Genomic DNA, 26692 nt, shown 5'->3' with positions numbered 1-26692 from the left:
GCTGTGGTTCCGGGTTCTGAACCCGTGAAGTAGCTGTGCTAGGCAGCAGGCAGCCGCCAGCCCTCGCCACTGCTGGAGCCATCTCCTCCGCGTGCCCTGCACTGCAAGCATCTTTTTCTCACCAGCCCTGCCCACAGGCCCCATCACACACCCCCAGGTCAGCCACAGGCAACTCTCACGGCTGCATGATCTTTGATGATGAATTGTTATCACCACAGGGCATGATGAAGTCCCGAGCTTCTTGCCTTATAAAATGGCCCTGATCACTTTCCAGGAACATTGCTACCCACCAGCTAATTATAACATTGATTGTGATTTCACATTTTTATTTAAAAATTCAAGTACACATACGCATATTTCATTATAAAGTAAGACGTATTACACGACGTTGAGTAGAACGTCTTTGTTGCTCTGAGTCTGGCAAAGCTGGAAACGGCCTCTCATTCTGAAAACAATGCTAACATTCTGGGTCAGAACTGTCCTCACAGGGTTTCTAAAATAAGACAGAAGTTGACCAGCTATGGCCAGCTGCCACACCCCACCAGTGCTGCCCAGGTTGTAAGAAGGAGGCTGCGGAGGCAGGGGTGGCCCTTCAGTCTTACGCAAAGTGTGGTGTCCCAGGGAGAGACTCCTCCAGCTACCGTCCCTGGGGGTGTCCCTAAAGCAGGTCCTCACTGAAGAGGCAGGAGCAGCCGGTAGAAGCACAGGATCACTGGAGCAGCCGGGGAGAAGGTGCAGCGGTGGCCAGCGAGCCCCACAGTGGTGGCCCTGCACATTCCTTCCCCCGTCCCCATCACTGGAGGAGTGAGAGCCCCAAACAGGGAGAAGGGGAGCAAGGAAGGAGAGGCCATGCCCCTCCCCACGGCCTTCCCCGAGGTCCACTCAGACTTGCATGTGGGAACGCTGGGGATAGGACTGGGTTTCCGACAGGAAAGAAAAGTTTTGAACTGGCCCATTTTGGGCTATGGATTTGGTTCTGCTCTTTCAGGCCATAGCTTTATGATACGCTTCAATCATAGATAATTCAAGTCCCATTATCAGTATTTCTTTTTGTAAAAAAAAATTTTTTTTTTTGTAGAGACCAGAGTCTTGCTATGTTGCCCAGCTGGTCTTGAACTCCTGGGCTCAAGTGATCCTCCTGCCTCGGCCTCCCAAATTTCTGGGACTGCAGGCGTGAGCCACCGTGCCTGGCCCATCATCAGTATTTCTGTGCCAAGTCTCCTAACTTTTCTTGCTCATTTTCTTTGCTGTTCTCAGCTCCCATTCTTCAAAGGTAAGCTTCATGTGGGCAGGAAGTGTGGTTGTCTTGTTCACCACTCAGTCTCTGAGGGCCTAAAATAATGCCTGGAATAGGGAAGATCCTTCATAAAAATGGGCTGAAATAATAAATGTTTTTGGAGAAATTATTGAAGAGTAATTTTGAGCTCTGAAAACGATTCCATTCTGCTACCTTTTTCTTATGCTGTATAAAACTCTCTGTCAAGTTCTGCTTTTGTGTGTGGGGAATTGGCTGACATCAGACTGGCCATCTAGCTGAGAAAAGTTAGGAAACCTGGTTTAACAAACAAAATCTCTATTTGAGGGCACCAGGAGTCACCAAGACAGCTGAGACTTGAGTGAGTGAATCCCTATTAGAGGGAAAGTGCACAGAAGTGAGTCTAATATTTCTTGTGGATTTTCTTATTGAGGCATTTACTGATTCACAGACCACAGCCATGAGGCTGAGGCTGAGCACAGCTTTTAGTAGTCTCATACAATTGGAAGACAAAAACATAGAGTTCAGGACCTGACAAAGGGGAGGGATTCTGGTAAAACACAACAACAACAGACTGTCAGTTGGAAACAGTGAATATAAGTGAAGGATTACACCCTAGGATGAAGGAAAAAGAGAAAGAAGAATGAAGCCCACCTTTAAATCAGCTCGTATTGAACTCATATGATCTGCCTGTAGCCTAAGTGCCTCCCAGAAACAAAAGTGATCTCTTCTGGAGACGGCAGCATCAACAGAGGCTCAAATCATCTCGGAAATTTTCATGAAGTCCTGGATTCAGTCAAAAATTACTAGAGATACTAGAAGACAAACCAACTGACCAAAGGACCAAGAGGAAAAAGCAAACAAGAGAAACAGATACACAGGACCTTTAGATATTAGAATTGTCAAACTGGAATTTAAAGTAATGCTGATTAGCTTGCTCAAAAAACCAGAGGACAAATGGAGAATTTCAGTGTCAAACTAGATTTATGAAATGGAATCAAACAGAAATTCTGGAAATGAACATAATAGCTGAAATTAAGAACTAAGTAGATTAGCTAGACAACATATTAGACAAAACCAAAGAGAATATTAGTGAAGAAAGGGAGATGAGGAAATTCAGCCCTGAGTACAAAGATGGGAAAGAAAAGAGGGAAATAAAGAAAGTGGAGTAATAAGCATGCCCTTATGTTGTAAATAATTATGAATATAAATGGTTGAAATCATAGAAGGAGATGAGTAAAATAGGGGTAGTAAAATATTTGAAGGTTTAATAGACCAGAAGTTTAAAGTGATGAAAAACATTAACCCATAGATGCAAAAAGCATTTAAGAATCTTTAGCAAGGTGAATACAAAGGAAACCACGCCTGTGCATATTGGGGCTGAAATCCAAAGACAGAGAAAAATTTAAAAACAGCCAAGGGAAAAAAAAAGAAATATTACCTTTAAAGAAGCAACAATAGCATTTACAGATGACTTCTCAGTAGAAATGATGGCAGCCAGAGGATGATGGAATGATATATTCACTGTCTGAAAGAAAAGAAGCACCAAGCTAGAATTCTACACCTGGGAAGAAGATCCTCAAAAATGAGGAGAGGAAAATGATGTTCTCTGGATGCTGAGAGGTTGTGTCACCAGTAGGATCTGCACTACAGAAAATAAAAAGATAATTAGGCAGAATGAAAATGATCACATATGGAAGCAAGAAGTCGAAAAGGAAATGAAGTGTAACAAAAGGAGGACAACATGGGGAAATCTAAATGAATATTTACTGTATAAGATGTCTTAGAAGTTGTAAAATATTTATAGAAATGAAATACATGGCAAGAAGATCACAAAATTCAAGAGGGGGCTACATGAAGTTAAAGTAGTCTTAGTACACTATACTATCTGGGAAATAATATAAGATCTAATTTACATTAGACTTTAAAAAGTCATAGATTCATTTTGTAATCTCCACTAGAGTAATGAAAGAATATACAACTCAGGAGGAAGTAGATGAGTGTAGTGGGTTGAATCTTGCCTCCCCAAAAGTCATATCCACCCAGAACCTCACTGTGTTAAGCTGGTCTCGCATTGCTATAAAGAAATATTTGAGACTGGGTAATTTATAAAGACGGAAGTTTAGTTGGCTCATGGTTCTGCAGGTTGTACAGGAAACATGGTGCTGGCATCTGCTCAGCTTCTGTGGAGGCCTCAGGGAGCTTTGCTCATGGTGGAAGGTGAAGGGGGAGTGGGCATGTCTCATGGCAAAAGCAGTAGCAAGAGAAAGAGAGTGGGGGATGGGAGGTGGGGGATGGGAGGTGCTACACACTTAAACAACCAGATCTTGCCAGAACTCCCTCACTATCACAAGGACAGCACTACTAAGTCATGAGGGATCCACTCCCATGACTCAGATAGCTCCCCCCAGGCCCCACCTCCAACAGTGGAGATCACATTTCAACATGAGATTTGGCAGGGCCATACAACCAAACCATATCACTCACAATGTGACCTTACATAGAAATAGGGTCTTTGTAGATGTAATTAGTTAAAATAAGGTCATACCGGGTTATAGTGAACCTTAAATCCAATGACTAATGTCTTTATCAGAGAAAGGAGAAGGAAGTTCAAACACACACACAAAGGGAAGAAGGCGTATGACAACCAAGGCAAAGATTGTCATGAGGCAGCTATAAGCCAAGGGACGCCAAGGTTTGCTGGGAGCACCAGAAACTAGAAGCAGCAAGGACAGAGTCTCCCTTGGAGCTAAGAGAAAGCATGGCCCTGTGGATATCTTCATTTCAGGTGCCTGGCCCTAAGAACTGCGAGATAATAAATTTCCACTCTTATAAGTCACTTTTTTGGTGACATTTGATGTGGCAGCCCAAGGAACTAATACAGTGAGGGGAAGATGGGGGAATAAAAAATCTCAAAACACTAAATCCAAAAGCAGTAAATCAAGGAGATAAAAGGGAGTAGATTCCTTGCATAAGCAAAAACCAAAATGAGATGGGAGGTTTAAGCTCAAACGTATCAGCAAAGCCCCACATTCTTGCCAGTCCTGCACAGCAGATGTGTTGTTACTTTAGTCAATACAGCTATACAGAGAGAGTCCCTTGGGGTTTAAGTTTGTATTGCCCTGATGACTCATGATATGGAGCATGTTTTCATGTATTTATTTGCCATCTGTACCTGCTCTTTAGGGAAGGGTCTATTTAAGTCATATGTTATATGGCAAAATACTAAGCACCGTGGGGTTCCATGCGTATAACATTTTGGAAAAGGTAATTGTAAAGGGACCAAAAAAAATGTCAGTGGCTGCCAGGGGCTAGGACGGGGATGTGGAATGACTACAAAGGGCCATGAGGGAAATTTATTGGATGATGAGAGGAGTCTATGTATTGATTGTGTTGGTGGAGACACAACTGTCTATATTTGTCAAGACACCGAATCCACACAAAAGGAAAAAAAATGCAAATATCCCATATTGATTAAATAACTTGAATCCAACATCAAAAGCTTTCCTACAGAGCCAACTACAGACCCAAATACTTTCCCTGCTGAATGTTCTCAAACAACTGGGAGAGAAATAATACCAGTCTTAAATTTATCAGCTTGTTTTATTAGGCCGCCATAATTTTCCAGACCTTAGGAAGTGGGGCCTGAAGTATTGGCCTCTAGTGAGAGCAACTGAGGAATGCTATGTGCTGCCCAGGGGGCCACGTGGATTACCTGGGGACATGATGGCCCTACTGGGGAGGGGCCAACCATAGGCCAGGAAAGGAGCCTGATGAGGAAGCCACTGTCATACAGAAGCTGGAGCAGACTGATCGGCAGGGGCTGGGCCCACAGGACATTATGTAGTGATTAAAGTCCATCCATCAATAAGATATGCCAATTATAAATATATACATGTTTATCATCAGATCACCAATGTATATGAAACAAAAATGGACAGATTTGAAGAAAGAAATAGACAGTTCCAGTTCTACAGTAAGAGTTTGAGACTTCAATAAGCCATTCTCTCTAATTTAAAAAAGTATAAAATAACAGAACTAAATTTTTATTCAATAAGGAAATAGAGGACTTGAAAAATGACACAAATCTACTGGGTCTAACAGATGTGTGCAAAAACACACAACCCAACTACAGCAGAAAACTTACGCTCCTCAAGTTCACATGGGACATTCTTCAGATTAGATTATACCTTAGGCCACAAAACTAGCCTCAATAATCTAAACTGATTTGAATCATACAGAGTATCTTCTCTGATTACAATGGAAGGAAACTAGAAATCAGTAACAAAAGAAAAGCTGGAATTCACAAATATGTGTAACCTAATAGCACACTTTCACACAACCAATTGGTCAAAGGAGAATTCAAAGAGAAGATAGAAAACTCTTGGAAAGGAATGAGAAAGAAATCACAGTAAACCAAAACTTAACGAGATGCAATGAAGGCAGTACATAGAGGGAAATTGATAGCTATGAATGCTTACATAAAAAAATAGAAACATCTCAAATCATTAATTTAACTTTACACCTTAAGGAACTAGAAAAAGAGCAAACTGAATCCAAATTTAGCAGAAGGTAGAAAATAAAGACTAGAGCAGAGATAAATGGAATAGAAATTTTAAAAATCAATCGAATCAAGGAACAAAAAAGTTGGTTCTTTGAGAAGAGCAACAGATTTGACAAATCTCTGTCTAGACTGATTAAAGGAAGACAGATTCAAATAACTAAAATCGTAAATGAAAATGGGAACATCACTACTGACCTTACATTAATAAAAATAATTATAAAGGAATACTATGAATATTTGTACCCAACAAATTAGATAACCAAGATGTAATGGAAAAACTCCTATAAACATACAAACTACCAACATGGCTACCTTTGCTGTTGATCTTTCTTCATTCATATTGCTTCAGCTTACTATCGACTGCCTTTGTATTTCAGCCTGAATTAGCATTTCTTGTAAGGCACATCTTTCAGCAACAAGCTCTCTCAGGTTTTATTTACCTCAAAATGTGTTACTTCTTCACTTTTGAAGGATCAATTTGCCAGATGAAGACGTCTTTTTTGTTGTTGGGTGCTCCCCAGCCCTGTGCCCAAACCCAGCATGTTAAATATGTCATCCCAATGCCTTCTGGCCTCCCTGGTTTCTGATGAGAAATCTGCTGTTAGTCTTCTGTGCCACTGCTTTCTACATTCTCTCTTTGTTTTGACTTTTGAGAGTTTGATTATACTGTGTTTTTATGTGACTCTCTTTGAGTTAGATTGATGTGTTTCCTCAATTTTGGAAGTTTGGGCCATTATTTCTTTAACTATTTTTTCTGCTCCCACTGTCTCCCCTCCAACTGGAAATCCTGCTAAGTGTGTTGGTATGCTTGATGGTGTCCCACAGGTCTTTTCAGATTTGTTTATTTTTCTTCATTCTCTCATCTGCTCCTCATTTTCTCATCTACTCCTCAGACAAGAATACTTCAATGGATCTATCTTCATGTTCACTAATTCTTATAGCTGCTAAAATCTGCTGTTGAAACCGTATCATGAGTTATTTATTTCAGTGACTGTACTTTCCAATTCCAGAATTTCTATTTAATTTCTTTTTAAATTTCCTCCCATCTCTTTATTGATATTCTCTATTTGGTGAGGCATCATTCTCCTGATTTATCTTAATTCATTGTCTGTGATTTTATTTAGTTTTTTAAACATGTTTAAGAGAGTTGATTGAAAGGCTTTGTCTAATAAGTCCAATTCTGGGCTTCCTCAGGAAGATTTTCCATTAATTGCTTTTCCTCCTCATGAGTAGCTTATATTTCTTGCTGCTTTGCATGGCACATGCCTCTGGTGAAAACTGCACAGTGACAATTACAATGGGATATTTCTGGGTATCAGGCTCTCCTCCCTCTGCCCAGTTTGCTGTTGCTGATTGTTGTGGATTGTGGTTGTTTTTGTTTGTTTCTGTCAGTTTTTAAAAATAGTTTCTTCACCATGTGTGCTCACTGTTCTATTAGCTTAGTGCTGAGATAGTAATTTGACAGAGTTCTTTAAACCCCTGGAATCAAAAACATATTTTTCTTCAGGGTTTGTAGCTGGGCTCTGTATGTTGGTCCACGCCTTCAGCACTCGGCTGGGGAGTTTGACTCTGCCTTCCCCTTCACTTCCTGCTTGCACCTTCACTTCCTGCTTGCTCAGAACCTGAGGTTCAGCCAGAGGTGAGCAATGAGAGCTTCTCAGCTCTTTTCCGAGCCAGTGCCCCATCATAAACATGCACGGGGGCTTTCTGGACTCTAAAAATATGTGGAACCTTCTAACTCCCTTATTCCTCAAAGCATGTCATCTCCTAGCTTTTCCTCCCAGGCTTTTTAGGGGTGTCCAATGTTTTCCCAACTGATAATTTTTGACTTAGGTGTCAGTGACTTGTTCATTTACCTTTAAACGTTGTAACACACACCCTCCATATAGCTGCTCCTCTACCTTGAGAAAGTCTGAGTTGGTGAAATAAGGCAAGCCCTGTATGTTAGTCCTTCAGGGAGCCACCAGACGGTCGAAACAGACAACTGCACTGCCTTACAAACAAGGTCCACTCTGCTTCTCTGGCAGCAGCACCCCACACCAGGAACTCTGGCTACTGTCTTCCTGACTGTCACCCAGCTGGGGATGGGGGATGGGGCAAGGGGAAGTTAAAATCCACAAGGTTCTCCTATTGGGCTCTGTTGCTTTTACTTGATTATGTGTTCCCTTGCTTGCTGCAAAGCTTCGACCATTTTCCAGAGTTCAGATAAAGTTGATTTTACCAGGTAGTGTTTGTTTGTTTTTGTTTGTGTATTGGTCCTTTTTCACACTGCTATAAAGATACTGTCCAAGACTGAGTAATTAATAAAGGAAAGAACTTTGATTGGCTCACAGTTTCACATGGCTGGGGAGGCCTCAGGAAACTTACAGTCATGGTGGAAGGCAATGGGGAAGCAAGGACCTTCTTCACATGGTGGCAGGAGAGAGAAGCAAGTGAGAGCAGGGAAAACTGCTTTATAAAACTGTCAGATCTGGTGAGAACTCACTATCACGAGAACAGCATGGGGGAAACCAACTCCATGATCCAATCACTTCCCACCAGGTCTCTCCCTCAACACCTGGGGATGACAGTTCAAGTTGAGATTTGGATGGGGACACAAAGTCCAACCATATCTGTTTGTTTTGCCAGTTTCTGATGTTCTGTGGAGGGACAGGCCCTTACAGTTCCCCGCTGCACCATTTCCTCTGTCATCGGTCTTAGCAGGCACAGTTTGGGCACTCTTTTTGAGGGTATTTCTAAATATCTTTACGAATTTGAAATCTGCTAACACTCCAGCTTAGAAGTGCCACTTTTAGGAATTTAGGCAAACACATATCTGAGTGTGGAAAGGTATATAGTGGAAACACCCACAGAAGTGTCATTTGTAATAATGAACAACTAGAGAGACATTCAGTGCCATCCACCTGGCGTTGCAGACATCAAGTGCAGCGTGTTCACGCTTTGGAACACTGCGCACCTTGCTGAAGAAAACTATAAGATACTTTTCTTTATTAAATTGGCAAAGAAAGAATAATGTGTGCCCCCAGCATTGTGATTGTATAGCTGTTAAGAAGTAAAGACTCAGGGCCTCTTGCAGGCAACCTGGTGACGGCCACACCTTGCCAGCATCCCTTGCCTGCAGTTGTATTTCTAGGAATCTGTTGCTCAATCCTGTTTGAAACCACATCTGGCTACAACTGGACCTGTGTGTCCATGTGTTTCTCTCACCCTCTGGTCTGCATGTGTCCCCACGCTGTCCTGGACTTCCTCTGCCATTGGGGCCCTCCGCCCACCCAGCCCAGCACAGGGAATTCCAGAGGCCGTGTGTCTGTTCTCTGTTCTGCATCCCAGCGGCAAGCCTGGGGCTGGAGCAGAGGGCGTCCCTGAGCATCTGTGAGCGTGCACAGGAGGCCAGGATGCCCAAGCTGTCCCTGAGTGGAACTCCCTGAGCGCTGGGACAGCTGGAGCCCACTCCCCCCATGTCCCACCTCCCAGCACAGCTGGGGCCTCTGCCACCTGCCAGGAGTCAGTGCAAGTGCTAGAGGAGACGAACATGGTGGACGTGCCCATGCTGGGGGTGTGGAGGAGGTGAGCTGGGGGAGGCGTGAGTGGGTGAGTGAGGTGAGTGAGTGGGTGAGTGAGTGAGGTGCTTGGGGCCCTTGGGGTTTTAGAGACCCCCCATGTGTGTTTTCTAGCAGGGTTCCCCACTGCACCCTCCTTTCCTGGTTGCTTTTCCTGGTGGGTGTCTAGGCTGTGGCACGTGTTCCTCCTAGGAACTTTTAGCACAGCCTTGGGGCTGTGTTGAATTGGCTGGGTTGTTCGGCCCCAGAAGCAAAAGTCAGACAAAAAATACACCCAAGTGGGCAGGCGTGACCGGAGCAGAGGCTGAGGCTTGCGCGGGCACGTGCTGCCTTAGGGCTGCTTGGTGTGGTCACACCGCAGACTCTGTCCACGCGCCGCCTGCGCTGAGCCAGGTGTCTGGTGCACAGCCGCATTGTCATGGTGTCTCATTCTCACTGCTGAGCGGAGCTCTCGAATTGGGTGCTGACCAGGGCAGGGTCTCGGGTTCCGGGGAAACAAAGCCAGGCTTGCCCCACTGATCTGAGAACAGGGACTGGAGGAGTTGTGGGAAGGGCAGATGGAGGCTGTGAAGCTCTGGAAGGCACCGGCAGGGAGGAGGAGGAGGCAGGGCCAGGCAGCATGGTGAGGGACTGGGGAACCAGGGTCGGGGGCTGACAGGCTGTGAAAGGTAAGAGCCCTGTGGCTGCACACCTGTGACATTTGGGCCAGTGCCCCAGCCTTGTGTCTGTGGTCGTGTGGAAGGTGGTGTGGGGTGGAGAAGGGAGGTGCCCACCCCCAAGGCAACATCCTGGCAGAGAAAAAGAAGAATTGTAAGATCTCTCCCCGCTTTAGAGACAAAAGGGCACCGCGAGAGCGTCCACCTCCCCTAGGGTTTGTTCCCTGCTGTCATGTCGTTAGAGCAGAGGTGACCCTGGCAGGGATCTGGGGCAGCTGCCTTTGCCTGCATCGAACAGATGTGGCCTCGGGCTGAGAGCCTAAACATGTGTGCAGTGACACATAGGAAGCCCCGCTGGGAGGCTCCCGCCGACACGCTGCACTCTGCCCAGGCGCTGCCGACCTCTGTCTGCAAACTTGGAGATGGAGTGGTCTTCTCTGTGTGGCCTCCGCTGGGGGATGTGGCACTGCGGGGACACCCTGTTGCTCAAGCACCTCCTGACAGTGGCTTTGGCGTCCCTGGCGGCCCCGCCTGAAGTAGTTGTCTCATGGGCGTGTTTTCCTTGATGAAGACCTCCCTGCAGCGTCCAGAATGCTCAGGGTCAGGTCCCGGGAGGACGCTCCTGGGTTAAATGAGACGAGAACGTCGGGGTCACCAGGGCAGTGCACAGACCTATCTGATTCCAGTTTGGGGGGCTTTTTGGGAAATTTGGATACGACTGTTGCATGACGCTCTGCTTCTTTTGATAACTATATATATACAGAAGTTGGCCGTCCTCAGCTGCACTCGCTGCGGGCAGGTGGGAGAAAGCCCTCACTCCCAGGAGGCACCTGCAGAGAGACCCGGGGGAGGGGCCGCCATGTGGCTACAGCACTGAATTTCAAATGGTTCCAAAAAACCAGAATAAATTAAAAAAAAAAAAAAAAAAAACTAAAACTTTTGGTCATGGAATTAATGACATCTGGTTAATCTGGGTGGTGAGATCCCTGCTGTCATTAATTCCATGGTAAAAATGTCTTTAATCTCCCAGCTATTTCTCTGGAAAATCCGCTGAGAGGTGGGATCCCATCCACTTATTTACACAAACTGCTAAAGCGTGTCCCCAGGCCAGAGAGCGCTGCCTCGCTTGGCACCTGTGCGGCCTGGACTCTCTTCCGCAGCCTGGGCACTCGCGCTCCTGCGTGTGTGCGGGTCGGGTGAGCGCACGGCCCTCGTGCAGGGCCTCCCCGTGGTGCGGCGCCGGCTCCATTCGCCTCCATTCCCTCGTGGATGGATACTTAGGTTGTTTCTAATTTTTCATGGTAACAAACAGTGCCGCTTACGTACATGCGCCGGAGATTTTTCAGCACTGCCGATGGCGGGGTCCAGGAGGGCCTCTCACATGGTAGGATACGGCCCCGCCTCTTCCCAAAGCAGTGGTGCCAATCCCCCATTTCCACAGCCAGCTGGAGCTCCTGCCCGCCACGTCCGGTGAGCGATGGGTGTGGCCAGCTTTTTCTTCCAGGACAGGTGGGGTGAGGTGCCTGGGGTTCCTGTCGGCAGGTGCCTGCCTTCCAGGGGTGCCGATGTCTCATGTTCCAAGGCCATTTGGGCCGCTGGGTGGGAGTAGCCTGTCCATGCCTATTTCCTCCTGGGAGTTTATGCTTTTGTCTCATTGAAATCTTCTCGGTCGAGTGTCTTCTCACACACCGTGGCTTCCTTTTTTACTGGTTTTCTGCTGTCGTCTTGTGGCATAGAGAGGTTACTGTCTGCTTATGGAGTCAAGCACATCAGAGTTTCTTGAACTCTTGCTCTCCGTGTCTCATTGGAGAAGTCTGTCATGCATTCATCTGTCTGCTGGGGATGGTCCCCCCAGCCCAACACCCCCAGGCAGGCCCCGTCAGAGGGGAGAGGGGCCAGCAGGAACGTTCCGGAGCCCGGCCACACGGCCCTGCCAGGAACCGAGCCTGGAACTGGGAGGAGAGAAGGGCAGACCAGGGACTCTGTTACACCCTCGCCTGGGCCCTGGGATTGGTCACTCACGAATGGCAGAGGTTTCTTGGACTCCCTGTCTGCAAGGGAGCCCACCCTGACAGCCCCCTGGGGACGGTGCCTCTTGTAGAGCCGGGCTCCCTCCAGCCACTGTGACTACTGGTCGTGTCTCTGGGCGCTGTCCCCATGCTGGTGATGCAAAGTGCACGGCACAGGCCAACTTAGGGCTGCCTGACATCAGCCGGGACAGCCATCCCCAGCTCAGACCGTGTGCTGGGCTTGAATGGGTGTAGAGGGGGCAGTGACGCTGGCGTCGCGGATCGTGAATGGTCAAAGCAGCGAGCGGGGGGCTTGATGCTGTGGACAGAGCAATATGGGGGAGCTGAGGTCCCCAGAGACAGACACCAGACATCCCGACAGACACCAGAGCAGGAGCTCATGACGTCATCAGGTGAGGGACCTACGGCAGGATGGGCAAGCCCAGCAGAGCAGGGGCCGTCCCTATGCCGCTGGGCAGGGTGGGAGGAGGAGAGGCCTGAGCTGGAGCCGTGTGGACCCCTGACCCCGGTCGGGGCGGCAGAGCCACAGGGCCTTGAAGAACCTGGCCAGGCCTGGCCTGGGAGAGATTAGGGACAAGCCTTGAAAATCACAAGTCGCACACCTAAACGACGTGAAGGACGTGCATGAAGGACGTGCATTTCAGGGGCAGGGGTGGTGGGCCTTGGGGAATGTCCCGGTCGGCAGCAAGCATCCCCCCATCCCATCCCTCCACCCACCCCATGATGCTTTTGTCTCCATCAAGATCCTGGGGGAATCCTGTGTGTCCCTCCACCCACCCCATGATGCTTTTGTTCCCATTGAGTCTCTTGTCTCCTGCGCAGGTGCAGCAGCCCCTCCCTCTCCCCTTGCGTTGCTGCTAAGCGAGCAGAACCCTCGGGCGGGCGGCACACAGGGAGGGTGACCAGGCCTGGAGGCTGCAATGCCCGGACCCCAGGCCAGCTTCCCAGCAGGTGACTCTGCAGGGTGGGCTCTCCCAGGTGGGACAGTGGGTGGGACGGTCCTGGGGCCTGGAGAGCCCCACAGTCCAGGGCACGACAGCGAATGACCAGGCTCAGGAAGACCCGGGCACAGGGGCTGAGCCGGGACTGAGCCTTCCTGGGAGTGACCATGAGTCCCACCTGGTGACCTCCCTGGAAGAGTTAGGCCACTGTCCCCTGTGACTTCTAGGTTAAGTAACTCACTCCTAGAAACAGTCATGACTGGAGGAGACCAATGTCAGCTCAAAACCATGTGTCCTCCCAGGAGAACAACAGGAAAAGAGAATCAGGTGACCAAGGAGAGTTTATTGGGGAGTAGGAGGAGGTGCCGAGAGGTTCAAGTCGAGGCCAAGTGACCCAGAGCAGAGAAGCTGGGAGGGAGGACAGGGGACCCAGCAGGCAGGTGGGCACCTGCTGGAAGGCAAGAGCTGGGGAGCAGCGAGGATGGAGGCTCCTGGGAGTAAGGAGGGGGAGGTCACCTCAGCACAGGGGAGACACGGGGACCCCATCCCAGGTAGGGGCAGCCACTTAACCCAGGTCAGGACCTGAGCCGGCTGGCCCTGGGGGACGTGCCCATTAGCAGCTGGACTCCTGGCCTGAGCAGAGGGCTCAGCAGGCCAGGCGGGAGCACGCAGGGCGGCAGAGGAAGGACAGGCAGGAGGCCGGGTGGCAGCAGCTGGGCTGGCAGGAGGAGGCGGGGACACAACAGGAGGGGACAGGCACACAGCAGGCGGGCCTGCACACAGGGCGGCAGAGGAGGGACACGGAGGAGGAGGGTCTGCAGCAGGAGGTGGTGCAGCAAGCTGGCTGGCAGCTAGACTTCTGGCAGCACAGAGAGGAAGCCCCAGAGCAGACAGGCACACAGCAGATGGGCTTGCAGCAGATGGGCACACAGCAGGCCTGTTGGCATGGGGAGAAGGTGCAGCAAGCTGACTGGCAGCTAGACTGCTGGCAGCATGGGGAGGAAGCTCCAGAGCAGATGGACATGCAGCACACGGGCTTGCAGCAGATGGACTTGCAGCACACAGGCACACAGCAGGCCTGTTGGCAGGGGGAGGAGGTGCAGCAAGCCGACTGGCAGCTAGAATGCTGGCAGCATGAAGGTGTGCAGGAGTCGGTGCAGCCTGATTGGCAGGGGCTGGGCTCACAGCTCACTGGGGCACAGACCAGGGCCAGGCAGGGGGCTGGGGCACAGCAGCTAGGGGTACAGCAGCTGTAGGCACAGGAGCGGGGCTCGCAGCAGCTTTCCTGGCAATTGTCCACCTGCCAGGAGGAGCCAGTGCAGGTGCTGGGGGAGGAGACTCGGCTGACACGGCCCACGTCACTGGAGCAGACAGACATGGTGGATGCAGCAATCACATACGTCCTGGTGCAGCAGGTGTCAGCCATGGTGGGTGCTGGACTGGGTGGTGTGAGTGCTGGCGTGAGGTGTGTGGGTTTGCGTGCCCTGGCTGCTGAGGTTTTATACCCTCCCTGGGTATTTTCCTCACAGGAGTCTCACAAGCCTTCCCTTTCCTTGTTGTGGCTGAGACTTTGCCTCCAGGCAACCCTAATTAGTTTACTTGCTGTGGGATGTTACTGTGGTCCCAGGACTGCTGCATGTGGTTGGGTGATGCCGGCCACTTGCAGGTGTCTGTGCCCTGCAACCACACACAGTGATGCTGCGTGTCTGCTGGTGGAGCTGGGAGCAGGGAGCTGAACAGATCACGAGTTGGCAAGTCTGGAAAACTCAGCCCCACTTTCCTCCTGTCTTTGCCTGTATGTCTTTGCTATTGGGGTATTTGGTACCAGGGGTGGGGTGTTTTTTTACCAGCAGATGTTCTCCACCTGTCCCAGAGTCCTGCTCCATTGAACAATGGGTGTCTCAGCTAGGAATGCCCCCTGGCTCCCCACCCTGCCACTGCTACCTGTTCCATCTGCAAACGATGGTGGGATGCCCCTGTATTAGTCCATTTTCACACTGCTGATAGAGACATACCCAAGACTGAGAAGAAAAAGGGCTTTAATTGGACTTACAGTTCCATATGGCTGGGGAGGCCGCAGAATCTTGGTGGGAGCTGACAGGCACTTCTTACATGGTGGCAGCAAGAGAAAATGAGGAAGAAGCAAAAGCAGAAGCCCCTGATAAACCCATCAGATCTTGTGAGACTTATTCACTACCACTAGAATAGCACAGGAAAAGACCGCCCCCCATGATTCAGTTATCTCCCCCTGGGTTCCTCCCACAACATGTAGGAATGCTGGGAGATGAAATTCAAGTCGAGATTTGGGTAAGGACACAGCCAAACCATATCATTCTGTCCCTGGCCTTTCCAAATCTTATGTCTTCACATTTCAAAACCAGTCATGCCTTCCCAACAGTCCCCCAAAGTCTTAACTCATTTCAGCATTAACCCAAAAGTCCACAGTCCAAAGTTTCATCTGAGACAAGACAAGTCTCTTCCACCTATGAGCCTGTAAAATCAAAAACAAGCTAGTTTCTTCCTAGATAAAATAGGGGTACAGGTATTGGGTAAGTACAGCCATTCCAAATGACAGAAGTTGGCCAAAACAAAGGGATTTTACAGGGCCCATGCAAGTCCAAAATCCAGCAGGGGAGTCAAATTTTAAAGCTCCAAAATGATCTCGTTTGACTCCAGGTCTCACATCCAGGTCATAATGATGCAAGAGGTGGGTTCCCATGGTCTCGGACAGCTCCGCCCCTGTGGCTTTGCAGGGTACAGCCTCCCTCCTGGCTGCTTTCATGGGCTGGTGTTGAGTGTCAGCAGCTTTTCCAGGCACATGGTGCAAGGTGTCAATAGATCTACCATTCTGGGGTCTGGAGGATGGTGGCCCTCTTATCACAGCTCCACTAGGCAATGCCCCAGTAGGGACTCTGTGTGGGGGCCCTGGCCCTACATTTCCCTTCTTCACTGCCATAGCAGAGGTTCTCCATGAGGGCCCCACCCCTGCAGCAAACTTCTGCCTGGGCATCCATGCGTTTCCATATATCTTCTGAAATCTAGGCGGAGGTTTCCAAACTTCAATTCTTTGACTTCTGTGCACCTGCAGGCTCAACACAACATGGAAGCTGCCAAGGCTTGGGGCTTCCACCCTCTGAAGCCACAGTCTGAGCTGTACATTGGCTCCTTTCACCCAGGCTGCACACAGCATGGGGACCCTGGACCCACGAAACCACTTTTTCCTCCCGGGCCTCCAGGCCTCTGATGGGAGGGGCTGCCATGAAGGTCTCTGACATGGCCTGGATATATTTTCCCCATGGTCTTGGGGATTAACATTAGGCTCCTTGCTACTTATGCAAATTTCTGCATCCGGCTTGAATTTCTCCCTAGAAAATGGGTTTTTCTTTTCTATTGCATAGTCAGGCTGCAAATTTTTCAAACTTTTATGCTCTGCTTTCGTTATAAAACTGAATGCCTTTAACACCCCCCTCTCTCTGGCATGCATCCCTCCCAAGGCCCATCCCAGATGCTCTTCTTAGTTCTCCTGTTTGTCTCAGAATTATTAAACAATATACATGCTCTGTTATTTCTTGCATTTTCAATTTCAGGTATGATCTGATTTCCTATTGTGGAGGAAAGTACTTTCTCTAGTTTATCACCAGGCCCGTGAAAAGTTCCCCCTTCCCATCCTCAGAAGGCAAAGGCAGTAAAATATCAATATTTGGTTACATCAGTGTTCAGAATGTATATTATAATAAAGTAAATATTGTTCATAGCCAAGTCTGAATAGTGGAACCAGATTAAATTTCCTTATCTGTACATGTTTTGTTTTTGTTTATGTTTTTCCCTTCTTGGAGTTAACAATTGCTCCTCCCCAAACTCTGACTCATTCATCCCCATGCTCCACTCAAGAGGTTCAAATATAACAATCTATTAGCTTCATTTATTTTTTGGAAACATCTCTCTTAGAGCTCTCTTATGTGTGGACCAGTCTCTATTGGCTGCTCCCTCAGCCTGGTACACAGGTTTCCTGGGATCTCCCTTCACTCTTGTCTTTGGATTTTCATTCATCTCTCTCTGATGTTGGATCCATTACTTCCTGGATGCCTTATCTTTTTCTTTCTGGATTTATGTCCTTGTTTTGGTGGAGCACATCCTCCAGTAACTTTCTGAAAATGGGTACAAGGAAGATATATTTTTGAGCCATAGCATGACTAAAAATGCCTTTATTCTGCTCTTCTATTTGATTGATAGCTTAGCTGGATATAATTTCTGGGTGGAAATATTTCCCCTTAGACTATTTTGGGGAAGATGTGGAACATTTTCAGAGTCCTAAATGATCCCTTGTGCTATCTCTTTGTTAGTCCCTCCTCCCTAAGTATTAGTTGCTGTTCTACCTTCTCTCCTCATTGGTTAGCTTTGCCTGTTCTATGGAACTCTTGTTTTATGGTTCAATTTGTTCAGCACAATGTCTGTGAGAAGCACCATGTTGCTGCATGCATCAGTACTTCACTCTTTTTTTGCTGCCCCATTGCATTAAATTCTACAACGTGTTATTTGTCCATTCTCTTTCACAGTGTTAAAGATTTAGATTGTTTCCAGATTTTGGCTGCTGTTAATAGTGCTCCTAGAAAAATTCTTGTAAACTTTTTCACTGATATTTTTACTAATTTCTCTTCATTGTGCTCCCAAAAGTGGAACTGCTCGGTCATAGATAGGCATATGTTGGCTTAGCATATACCAACAACTTTCTAAAGAAATTTACATCCTCAGTGGTTGATTTTATAATTCCATTTATTCTGTATCTTTACAAAATGAGGTTGATCAGTCTTTTAAAATTTGTTTATTTTGGAAAGTGTTTAGGAATATTGCACTGTTGCACTAATGTGCATATACCTGATGAGTAAAGCCACTCATTGAACCTTGGATATCTTTTCTTGTGAGGTGCCTGTTCAAGACATTTGCTTACTTTTTAAAATATGGCTACTTGTGTTTCTTATTGATTTGCAGAAATTTATTATGTATTCTGAATATGAGTTGTATACATGCAGTGTGTCAGTGAACGTTCAATAACTGGCTTTTGTTTTTGTAACGAAAACAAAAGTCCCGATTGGTTGCATTTGCCAACATCCGCGTGTGAATGCTCCCAACCCAGCTAAATCCAAGCTACCAAGACAATGTCACTTAACACAGAGATGGGAAGAGAGGGGTGCATGTCAGCTCTCATGAGCCAGGGCATGCTGGCTTTAGTGCACCACTGAGTATGGGAATTGCAAATAACTCATCCAAGTCTGGGGTTTAAAAATGAAGTTTTTAAAAAGTCAGTTTTATTGAAGTATGATTACATGCTGTAAAAGGTACCTATTTAAAGTTACCTTTTCATGAGTTTTGAGAAAATATACACCCATGTAACCACTACCACAAGCAAGATCTGGATTTTCCATCATCTCCGAGTTCCCAGGTGTACTTTTCATGATCAATCCCCACCCCTCCTGACTCTGCCACAGGAAACGACTGATCTCCTCTGTATCTCAAATAGGTTTGTCTTTCCTGGAATTTCATGTAAATCAAATTCTATAGTACAATTGACCCCTGTGTCGATGGACACGACTTGTGTGGCAAAAGCATCTTTAAAAATTTGTGAGCAAGTCTTTGTGATATGATTTCACTTCTCTTGGGTAAACACACAGGAGGTGGAGTATGTGGGGCATGTGAAGGGGGTGTGTGTCATGTTTATGACACTGCCAAACTGTTTTGCAGAGGGATTTTTCCATTTCACATTCCCACCCCAGCAAATGTTGGAGAGTTCCATTTCCTGCACACATTTGCTGACACTCGGTATTGGTCGTCTATTTCAATTTGAGTCATGTTTATGGATGTGTTGTGGTATTAATAGTATCATTTGATGAAGAGACACTCTTAATTGTAGTAAAATCCAATTTACTAATTTACTCTCTTATGTGTGGCGTTTTTACCCCATTCCCGAAGTCTTTGCCTACCACAACATCGTGAAGACATTCCCCTATATGTGCCTCTAGAGCTTCATTATTTTTATTTCATTCATTGTTCATTTACTAATTTTTAAACTGACAAATAATAATTGTGTGTATTTACTGGGTATAATGTGATATTTTGATCTATAATGTGACGTTTTGACCTGTGCATGCATTGTAGAAAGATTAAATCAAGCCCTGTAATCCCAGCACTTTGGGAGGCCAAGGCAGGTGGATGATGAGGTCAGGAGATCAAGACCATCCTGGCCAATGTGGTGAAACCCTGTCTTTACTAAAAATACAAAAATTAGTTGGGTGTAGTGGCGCGCACCTGTAGTCCCAGCTACTTGGGAGGCTGAGGCACAAGAATCGCTTGAACCCGGGAGGCGGAGGTTGCAGTGAGCTATTGTGCCACTGCACTCCAGTCTGGCAACAGAGCAAGACTGTGTCTAAAAAACAAAACAAAACAAAACAAAAAAGATTAAATCAAGCTACTTAACATAACCATCATCTCACCAACTTACCATTTTTCTGGTAAATTAAAAGTATATTCTTTTACCAGCTTTGAAGTATGCAACACATTATTTTTATGTGTCACCATGCAATGCAATAGGGCATTAAAGCTTTTTCCTCCAGCGTGATGGAAGGGTTGTTTCCTTTGATCAACATCTCCCTTCCCCATTCCTCCCCTCTGGCAGCCTCCGGCCTCTGGTAACCACCTTTCTGCTCTCTGTTTCTAAGTTTGACAGTTTTAGATTCTAGACACAAATCATGCCATTTGTCTTTCTGTGCCTGGCTTATTTCGCTTAGCATAATGTCCTCCAGGTCCATTCAAGTTGTCACAAATGACAGGATTTTTCTCCTTTTCATGGCTGAATAGTATTCCATTGTGTATATATGCCACACTTTCTTTATCCATTCATCAATTGATGAACTTAGATTGATTCCATACCTAGGCTACTGTGAATAAGACTGAAATGAACATAGGAGTGCAGACCTCTCCCCAACAGAATGATTTCCGTTATTTTAGATATAAACCCAGAAGTGGGATTTGTGGATCATAGGCAAGTTCTATTTTTAGTTTTTTGAGGAACCGCTATACTGTTTCCCGTAGTGGTTGTACTAATTTAGATTCCCACCAACAATGTACAAGACTTCCCTCTTTTCTACATCCTCCCTAACACTTGTTTGTTTTCATCTTTTTGATAAGAACCATTCTGACAAGTGTGAGGTGATGTCTCATTGCGTCTTCAATGTGTATTTTCCTGATGACTAGTGATGTTGAGCATTTTAAAATATACCTGCTGTCCATTTAAATGGCTTCTTTTGAGAAATGTCTGTTTAGGTCTTTTGCCCATTTTTATTTATTTATGTAGTTTCATTTTTTTTGAGCCAGGGTCTTGCTCTGTTGCCAGGCTGTTTGTCCATTTTTAAATTGGGTTATTTATTTTCTTGCTACTGGGTTGTTTGAGTTTCTTATTATGAGTAGTAGCCCCTCATCAAATATATGGTTTGCAGATATTTTTTCCCAATCCATGGGTTGTTTCTTCATCCTGTTGATTGTCTCCTTGGCTGTACAGCTTTTTCATTTGATGCAATCCCATTTGTCTATGTTTTCTTTTGTTAGGTGTGCTTTTGGGGTCCTATTCAAGGAATAATTGCCTGGACCAATGTAATGGAGATTTTCCACTATGCTTTCTTCTAGCAGTATCACACTTCAGGTCTTATGCTGAGGTCTTTCATGCATTTTGAGTTGATTTTTGCATATGATGTAAGATGAGGGTTCAATTTTAGTTTTCTGCATATGGATATTGAGTTTTCTCAACACTGTTTATTGAAGAGTCTGTCGTTTTCCCATCATTTGTTCTTGGCACCTTTGTCAGAAATAAATTGACAACAAACACTTGGGTTTGTTTTTGGGATTTCTATCCCATTCCACTGGTTGATATGTCTATTTTTATGTCAGTCCCATGGTGTTTGGATTACAATAGCTTTAAAGTATTTTGAAATTAGGGAGTGCGATGCCTCCAGCTTTGTTCTTCCTACTCAAAACTGTGTTGGCCCTTCAGAGTCTTTTATGGTTTCATATGAATTTTGGGATTGTTCTTTTCTATGTATTTGTAAAAATGATATTGAAATTGATAGAGATTGCATTGAATCTGTAGATAGCTTTAGGTAGTATGGACATTTTAACAATATTAATTCTTGTAATCCATGAATATGGGACATTGTTCCATTTATTTGTGTCTTCTCCAACTTCTTTCATCAATGTTTTGTAGTTTTCAGTGTACAGATCTTTCACCTCCTTGGTTAAATATCTTTCTAAACTCTTTTACATGCTATTGTAAATGGTATTGTTTTCTTAATCTCTTTTTTGGATCATTGTTCATTGTTAGTATATAGAAATGCTATTAATTTTTGTATGTTGATTTTTTAACTTGCAACTTTATTAAATTTGTTTATCAGTCCTAATAGTTTGAAGACTAACAGGTAGAGTCTTTACAAGAAAAGAAAACTACAGGCCAACGTCCTTGACGAATATAGATGCAAAAATCCTCAAAAAAAGACTAGCAAACTGAATTCAACAGCACATTAAAAAGATCATTCACTATGATCAAGTGGGATTTATCCAAGGGATGCAAGAATGGTTCAACATATATAAATCAATAAATGTGATACATCACACTAACATTAGGGACAAAAAACACATGATCACCTCAATAGATGCAAAAAAGCATTTGAACAAATTCAGCATTCATTCATGATTAAAACTCTCAAGAAAATAGATATAGAAGAGATGCACCTCATCACGATAAAGGCCATATGCAACAAGCCGACAGCTGATGCCATACTCAATGGTGAAAAGCTGAAAGCTCTTTCTCTAAGATCAAAAACAAGGCAAGGATGCCCACTCTTGACACTTCTATTTAACGTGGTGCTGGAAGTTCTAGCCAGAGCAATTAGGCAAGAAAAAGAAATAAAAGGTACTGAATAGAAAAGAAAGAAGTGAGACTGTCTCTGCTGATGATGTGATCTTATATAGAGATCTCATTATTTTATCTTTGACATGTAAGTCTAGGGTTCACCCCTAGTTAATCTTTGTGCATGGTGTCTCGATGGTAGGTGAGATTGGCTATCTTATCCTATGATTTTTGGCCATTGGACATCTTATGCTATAATTGCATATTTCCATCTCTTTTATTCGTTTCTTTTTATGTTTTCTTTATAAATTCTGAATTTGAATCTTTTGTTACATACCGTTGGTGAAGGTAATCAGTGCTGGTTCAGAAACCAACAGAAGTCAACATGTCAATGGCTTAAGCCCACGAGGCCTTCTCCACTCCTCACATTGCCGTCCAAGCATGCCGCGCCCCTACCTTGTGGACCCACTGTCTGGCACGTGAGCCTCCAAGATAGCCCGGCAAGGAAGAGAGGCAGCAGGGCTCCCACAACCTGTGGCGTGGAAGTGGCAGACATCTCTCCATGCACGTTTAACCAATAGAAACTCATCATGTGGCCCTAACTAACTACAGGTGGCTAGAACCTGCCAGCCCACGTGCCCAGGAGGGAGACAGTGAGCCCGCAGTCTCCCCATGATGCCCCACAGGTGGCTTCTCTGGGATGGGATTGGTGGAAACTTTGATTGTGTGCTTATGCTTTTGTGTGCATTTTGCTGCATTCAAGATTGTCAGTATTTTCTCTAATGATTTGTGCCTTTTGCATTTTTTGTGAGATATTGGTTCTTTCACCAGGGATGGCAGTAGGCATTGTTGACCAGGGCAAATGGTGAATGTCCAGGTGACAAAGGGCAGTTTCAGCCACTGTCAGCTTCTGTGGTGCGGCTGAGAATGGCCCCTTGAAGGAGGCTGCTTCTCTCTGCTCAGCCACCCTGGCACGCCCTTCCTCTGCAGGAGGTTCTGAAGTTCCACCTGTTGCCCTTGGAAAGGAACTTGATGTTTCTCCCCCACAGCACACCTCCCCTGAAGTTCACACCCGGGGCGTGGGGGGCATGTTTCCCCAGAGGCTCACATGCCTGGATGCTTGCTGGGGCCATGCCTAGGGGAGGAGCCGAGTCTGGGATCCACAGAGGAGGACGTGCTTCTCTGAGCAAGGCCCCTCCATCTTGCCGTCTGTGGGATTCAGGTGCCTGTAGTTAGGGGACTCACCACAGGGTCCCCTTGGTGCCTCCTGGAGAACCAGAGGGGAGCCAGTGACGCAAAGCCTGGGATGCTGACTTAGGGTGCAGCCCTGGTGCCAGAGAGAAGCCTGGCTCATTTCTTCTGCACAGGGGCCGGGGTAGGGACAGAGGAGTGCCAGGTGGGACATGTGGGGGCTTATTCCTTGCCAGCTGGTGCTCCAGCCCCACGCCAGAGTTTCAGACCACAGCCTCTGTGGCCACCACAGGGGAGGAACAGCTCGTTGCAGGCGCAGGACGGCTCTGCTCCTCATGAAACCCACGATGGCCTGGCCTCACCCAGCCTCCTTCTCTGTCTCCACCCGCTCTGGAGCAGGAGTCAAAGGAAGCACTACCAGAAATGCACCCAGCACTTTCCTAGGACAGCATTGTCGTTGCTTGGGAAGGGCAGCTTGGGGTCTGTGTCACGGTCCCCAAGACCACCCAAGACAGCGATTCTCCAGGAGGACACAGGCCACGCAGGTTGTGGTACTCACAGCTGTGATTTCCCACAGAGAGGACACTGAGCAAAATCGACCAAGGGAAAGGTTCCTGGGGCCGAGTCCAGGGGCACCAGGCTCAGCTTTGGAGGCCTCTCCTGGGGTGGGGGTCACGCAGGACGCGCCTCACTCCCCTGCAAGCAGCTGGGACGCCGCGTCTGCGATGTTGGGGATGCCCTGCCCGGTGATATACCCGGGGACTGGTCACGTGAGCAGCTTCTGCCTGGGCTACGCCAGAATTCCAGACTCCCAGCGGGGATGTGGGTGTTCGGCCTAAACCACATGGTACAAACAGCTCAGGCCCAGTGAGGCGGGGCCGGGGGGAGCCCCTCGGAAATCCCAGTTCCCAGACGCCAGCCAAGGGCTAGCCCGGCCAGCGGGCCTCAGGATGGCCGTCCCCGCCCACCGTGTGGACCCGTTCTGCACACGGCCATGGGGTTTCCTTTCTGGAGCCAGGGGCTGGACACAACCCAGTTTCTGGGGAGGCCCCAAAGCAGCCCCACCCAGGGCAGCCGCTGCTGTTGGATCCCTCGCCTCTCCCATCCCTCAGTCCTGCCTACCCTTCGGACATCCGTGTGGTGAGGCTGGTGCAGGGCTGCCAGGACGCCTGGGAAGGACAGGGACCTTGTGGCGTGGGAGCAGCCCAGGACCACCCGCGGGTGGGGGGCATCAGGTAGGGGTCTTTGGTTGTGAACAACAAGAATGAATTCCAGTTGTACTTTTTAGGAAAGGAGTTTATTAGAAGGGTCTGACCTGCTCCCGTGGTCAGGGAAGACAGAGAAAGAGGCCCAGGCCCACAGCAGGGGAGGAGCAGGGCTCGCCACTGAGCTGGGACAGTGACGAGAAACCCACAGTTGGTACGTGTCTACCCTTGTTTCTCCCTACACCGGGCCATGGCCTGGAAGCACCCGCTGGCCTTGCTGGGGTCACTGCCCACCTGTTGCTGGGGAAGCAGGGCTGGGTAATTGGGGGAAAGTCAAGACTTGGAGAAACAGCTGAGCTGCTTCTAGGAGGAGAAGCGCACACTGGATGGCCAGCTGACCACTGACATCCACTGCAGGGCTTAGGAGCGGGATGTGGAGAGCCGTCAAGGGTAAAGAATCCAGGGGTGCAGGTGGCAGTGAGCACTCAGGCTTTGGATGATCTTAAGGAGATCACTCAGCAGCTGGACTTCTGGGTTGAGGTGGGGCCACAGCAAGCCGGGCGGGAGCATGCGGGGCGGCAAAGGAGAGACACACAGGAGGCTGGGCAGCAGCAGCTGGCCTGGCAGGAGGAGGTGGGGGCGCAGCAGGAGGGGACGGGCACGCAGCAGGCGGGCCTGCACACGGGGCGGCAGAGGAGGGACATGGAGGAGGAGGGTCTGCAGCAGGAGGTGGTGCAGCAAGCCGGCTGGCAGCTAGACTGCTGGCAGCATGAAGTGGAAGCCCCAGAGCAGACAGGCACACAGCACACAGGCTTACAGCAGACGGGCACGCAGCAGCCCTGCTGGCTTTGGGAGGAGGTGCAGCAAGCTGGCTGGCAGCATGAACCGGAATCATCAGAGCAGGTGGGCACACAGCAGACGGGCTTGCAGCAGACAGGCACACAGCAGGCCTGCTGGCAGGGGGAGGAGGTGCAGCAAGCCGGCTGGCAGCTAGACTGCTGGCAGCACGAGGGCGTGCAGGAGCTGATGCAGCCTGATTGGCAGGGGCTGGGCTCACAGGCCGCCTGGCAGCAGGGGCTGGACACACAGCTCACACAGCTAGACTGCTGGCAGCACGAAGAGGAAATCCCAGAGCAGACAGGCTTGCAGCAGATGGGCACACAGCAGGCCTGCTGGCAGGGGGAGGAGGTGCAGGAAGCTGACTGGCAGCTAGGCTGCTGGCAGCATGAAGAATCCCCACTGCAGACGGGCACACAGCACACAGGCTTGCAGCAGACAGTCTTGCAGCAGACGGGCACGCAGCAGGCCTGCTGGCAGGGGGAGGAGGCGCAGCAAGCCAGCTGGCAGCTAGACTGCTGGCAGCATGAGGGCGTGCAGGAGCTGGTGCAGCCTGATTGGCAGGGGCTGGGCTCACAGGTCACTTGGCAGCAGGGGCTGGACACACAGCTCACTGGGGTGCAGACCAGGCTCAGGCAGGGGGCTGGGGCGCAGCAGCTGGGGGCGCAGCAGGGGGGCTCGCAGCAGCTCTCTGGGCAGTCGTCCACCTGCCAGGAGTCGGAGCAAGAGTCACAGGAACCAGGAAGGCAGACGCGGCTGCTGTAGCTCAGGTCGCTGGAGCAGACGGACGTAGTGGATGCGGCCATGCTGGGGATTGAGCTGGAGGAGATGGGAGTGAGTGGGTGAGTGAGTGAGTGAGTGAGTGAGTCCGTGTGTTAGGTGCTCAGGGATGTTGGCTTTTATATGTCTCCCTGGCCTGTTGTCCCAGCTGGAGTGTCAACAACTCCCGCCCCTTCCTTGTTTGTGTTTAAAACCTAGAGAACGCTTATTAGTGCGAGTTTCGTGTTTAGTCCTATGAGATGCCGTTCAGTTTGTAAAGTCCCGAGTCTATATTTGGTTCCGTTGATGCACCCTCACCTACCTTTGGCTCCAGAGCATAATATTGAAGTAGACAGGGTGTAATGTCTGCAAATAGAGTGTCCCGGGGGCCTGTGCTGGCTGCAGGAGAGATCCATCCATCCTAATCCCAGCGCCTGTGGGCCATCGCCAGGGGACTCTGCTTGTCTGGGTGGCTGTGGCTTCTGGAATGCCAGGCTAGAGAAGCCCCTGTCAATGATGGCATGAGGGTGGAACATTCCTAGAAGTGACTCCCCACACTCTCTCTGGTGCATGAAGTCCCCCCAAGGGCTTTAGAGCAAGTGGCAAACGGGAAAGGGTGGACAGTGGTGTGAGCCATTTCCCATCAGGTTCACAGTAGTTCCTGGGGGGCCGTGCACCCCCTCTTCCATCTGGTCACTTAGGGAGGCCCCAGATCCCTGTATGGGGCCCCCATTTCCATTTGGTTTTATCCCAAGCACTGCAAACCTGTAAGTCTAACCCAGAACACCTAATGCATCTCCT

The 26692-nt window shown here is 48.2% G+C and overlaps 3 protein-coding genes across 3 annotated transcripts in view; 1 reads left to right on the top strand and 2 right to left on the bottom strand.

Moving 5' to 3' along the window:
* Positions 1 to 26692, top strand: part of TSPEAR (thrombospondin type laminin G domain and EAR repeats) — a 217830-nt gene that overhangs the window by 88570 nt on the left and 102568 nt on the right. The window lies entirely within an intron of this gene.
* KRTAP10-8 (keratin associated protein 10-8) lies at positions 13339 to 14463 on the bottom strand. The gene has a single exon (XM_031005230.2). The coding sequence runs from the start codon at positions 14430 to 14432 to the stop codon at positions 13653 to 13655; it is 780 nt and encodes a 259-aa protein (XP_030861090.2). The 5' UTR covers positions 14433 to 14463; the 3' UTR covers positions 13339 to 13652.
* LOC109024494 (keratin-associated protein 10-7) lies at positions 24369 to 25997 on the bottom strand. The gene has a single exon (XM_019017853.3). The coding sequence runs from the start codon at positions 25936 to 25938 to the stop codon at positions 24811 to 24813; it is 1128 nt and encodes a 375-aa protein (XP_018873398.3). The 5' UTR covers positions 25939 to 25997; the 3' UTR covers positions 24369 to 24810.

Source organism: Gorilla gorilla, chromosome 22 (genome assembly GCF_029281585.2).
Source record: "Gorilla gorilla gorilla isolate KB3781 chromosome 22, NHGRI_mGorGor1-v2.1_pri, whole genome shotgun sequence".
Classification (NCBI taxonomy): domain Eukaryota; kingdom Metazoa; phylum Chordata; class Mammalia; order Primates; family Hominidae; genus Gorilla; species Gorilla gorilla.
Note: the sequence above shows the minus strand (reverse complement) of the source record. Positions and strands in the feature narration are given on the sequence as shown.

Excerpts from the sequence above, each read along its gene's own strand:
- KRTAP10-8 (XM_031005230.2), bottom strand. The coding sequence starts at position 14,432 with ATGGCTGACACCTGCTGCACCAGGACGTATGTGATTGCTGCATCCACC.
- LOC109024494 (XM_019017853.3), bottom strand. The coding sequence starts at position 25,938 with ATGGCCGCATCCACTACGTCCGTCTGCTCCAGCGACCTGAGCTACAGC.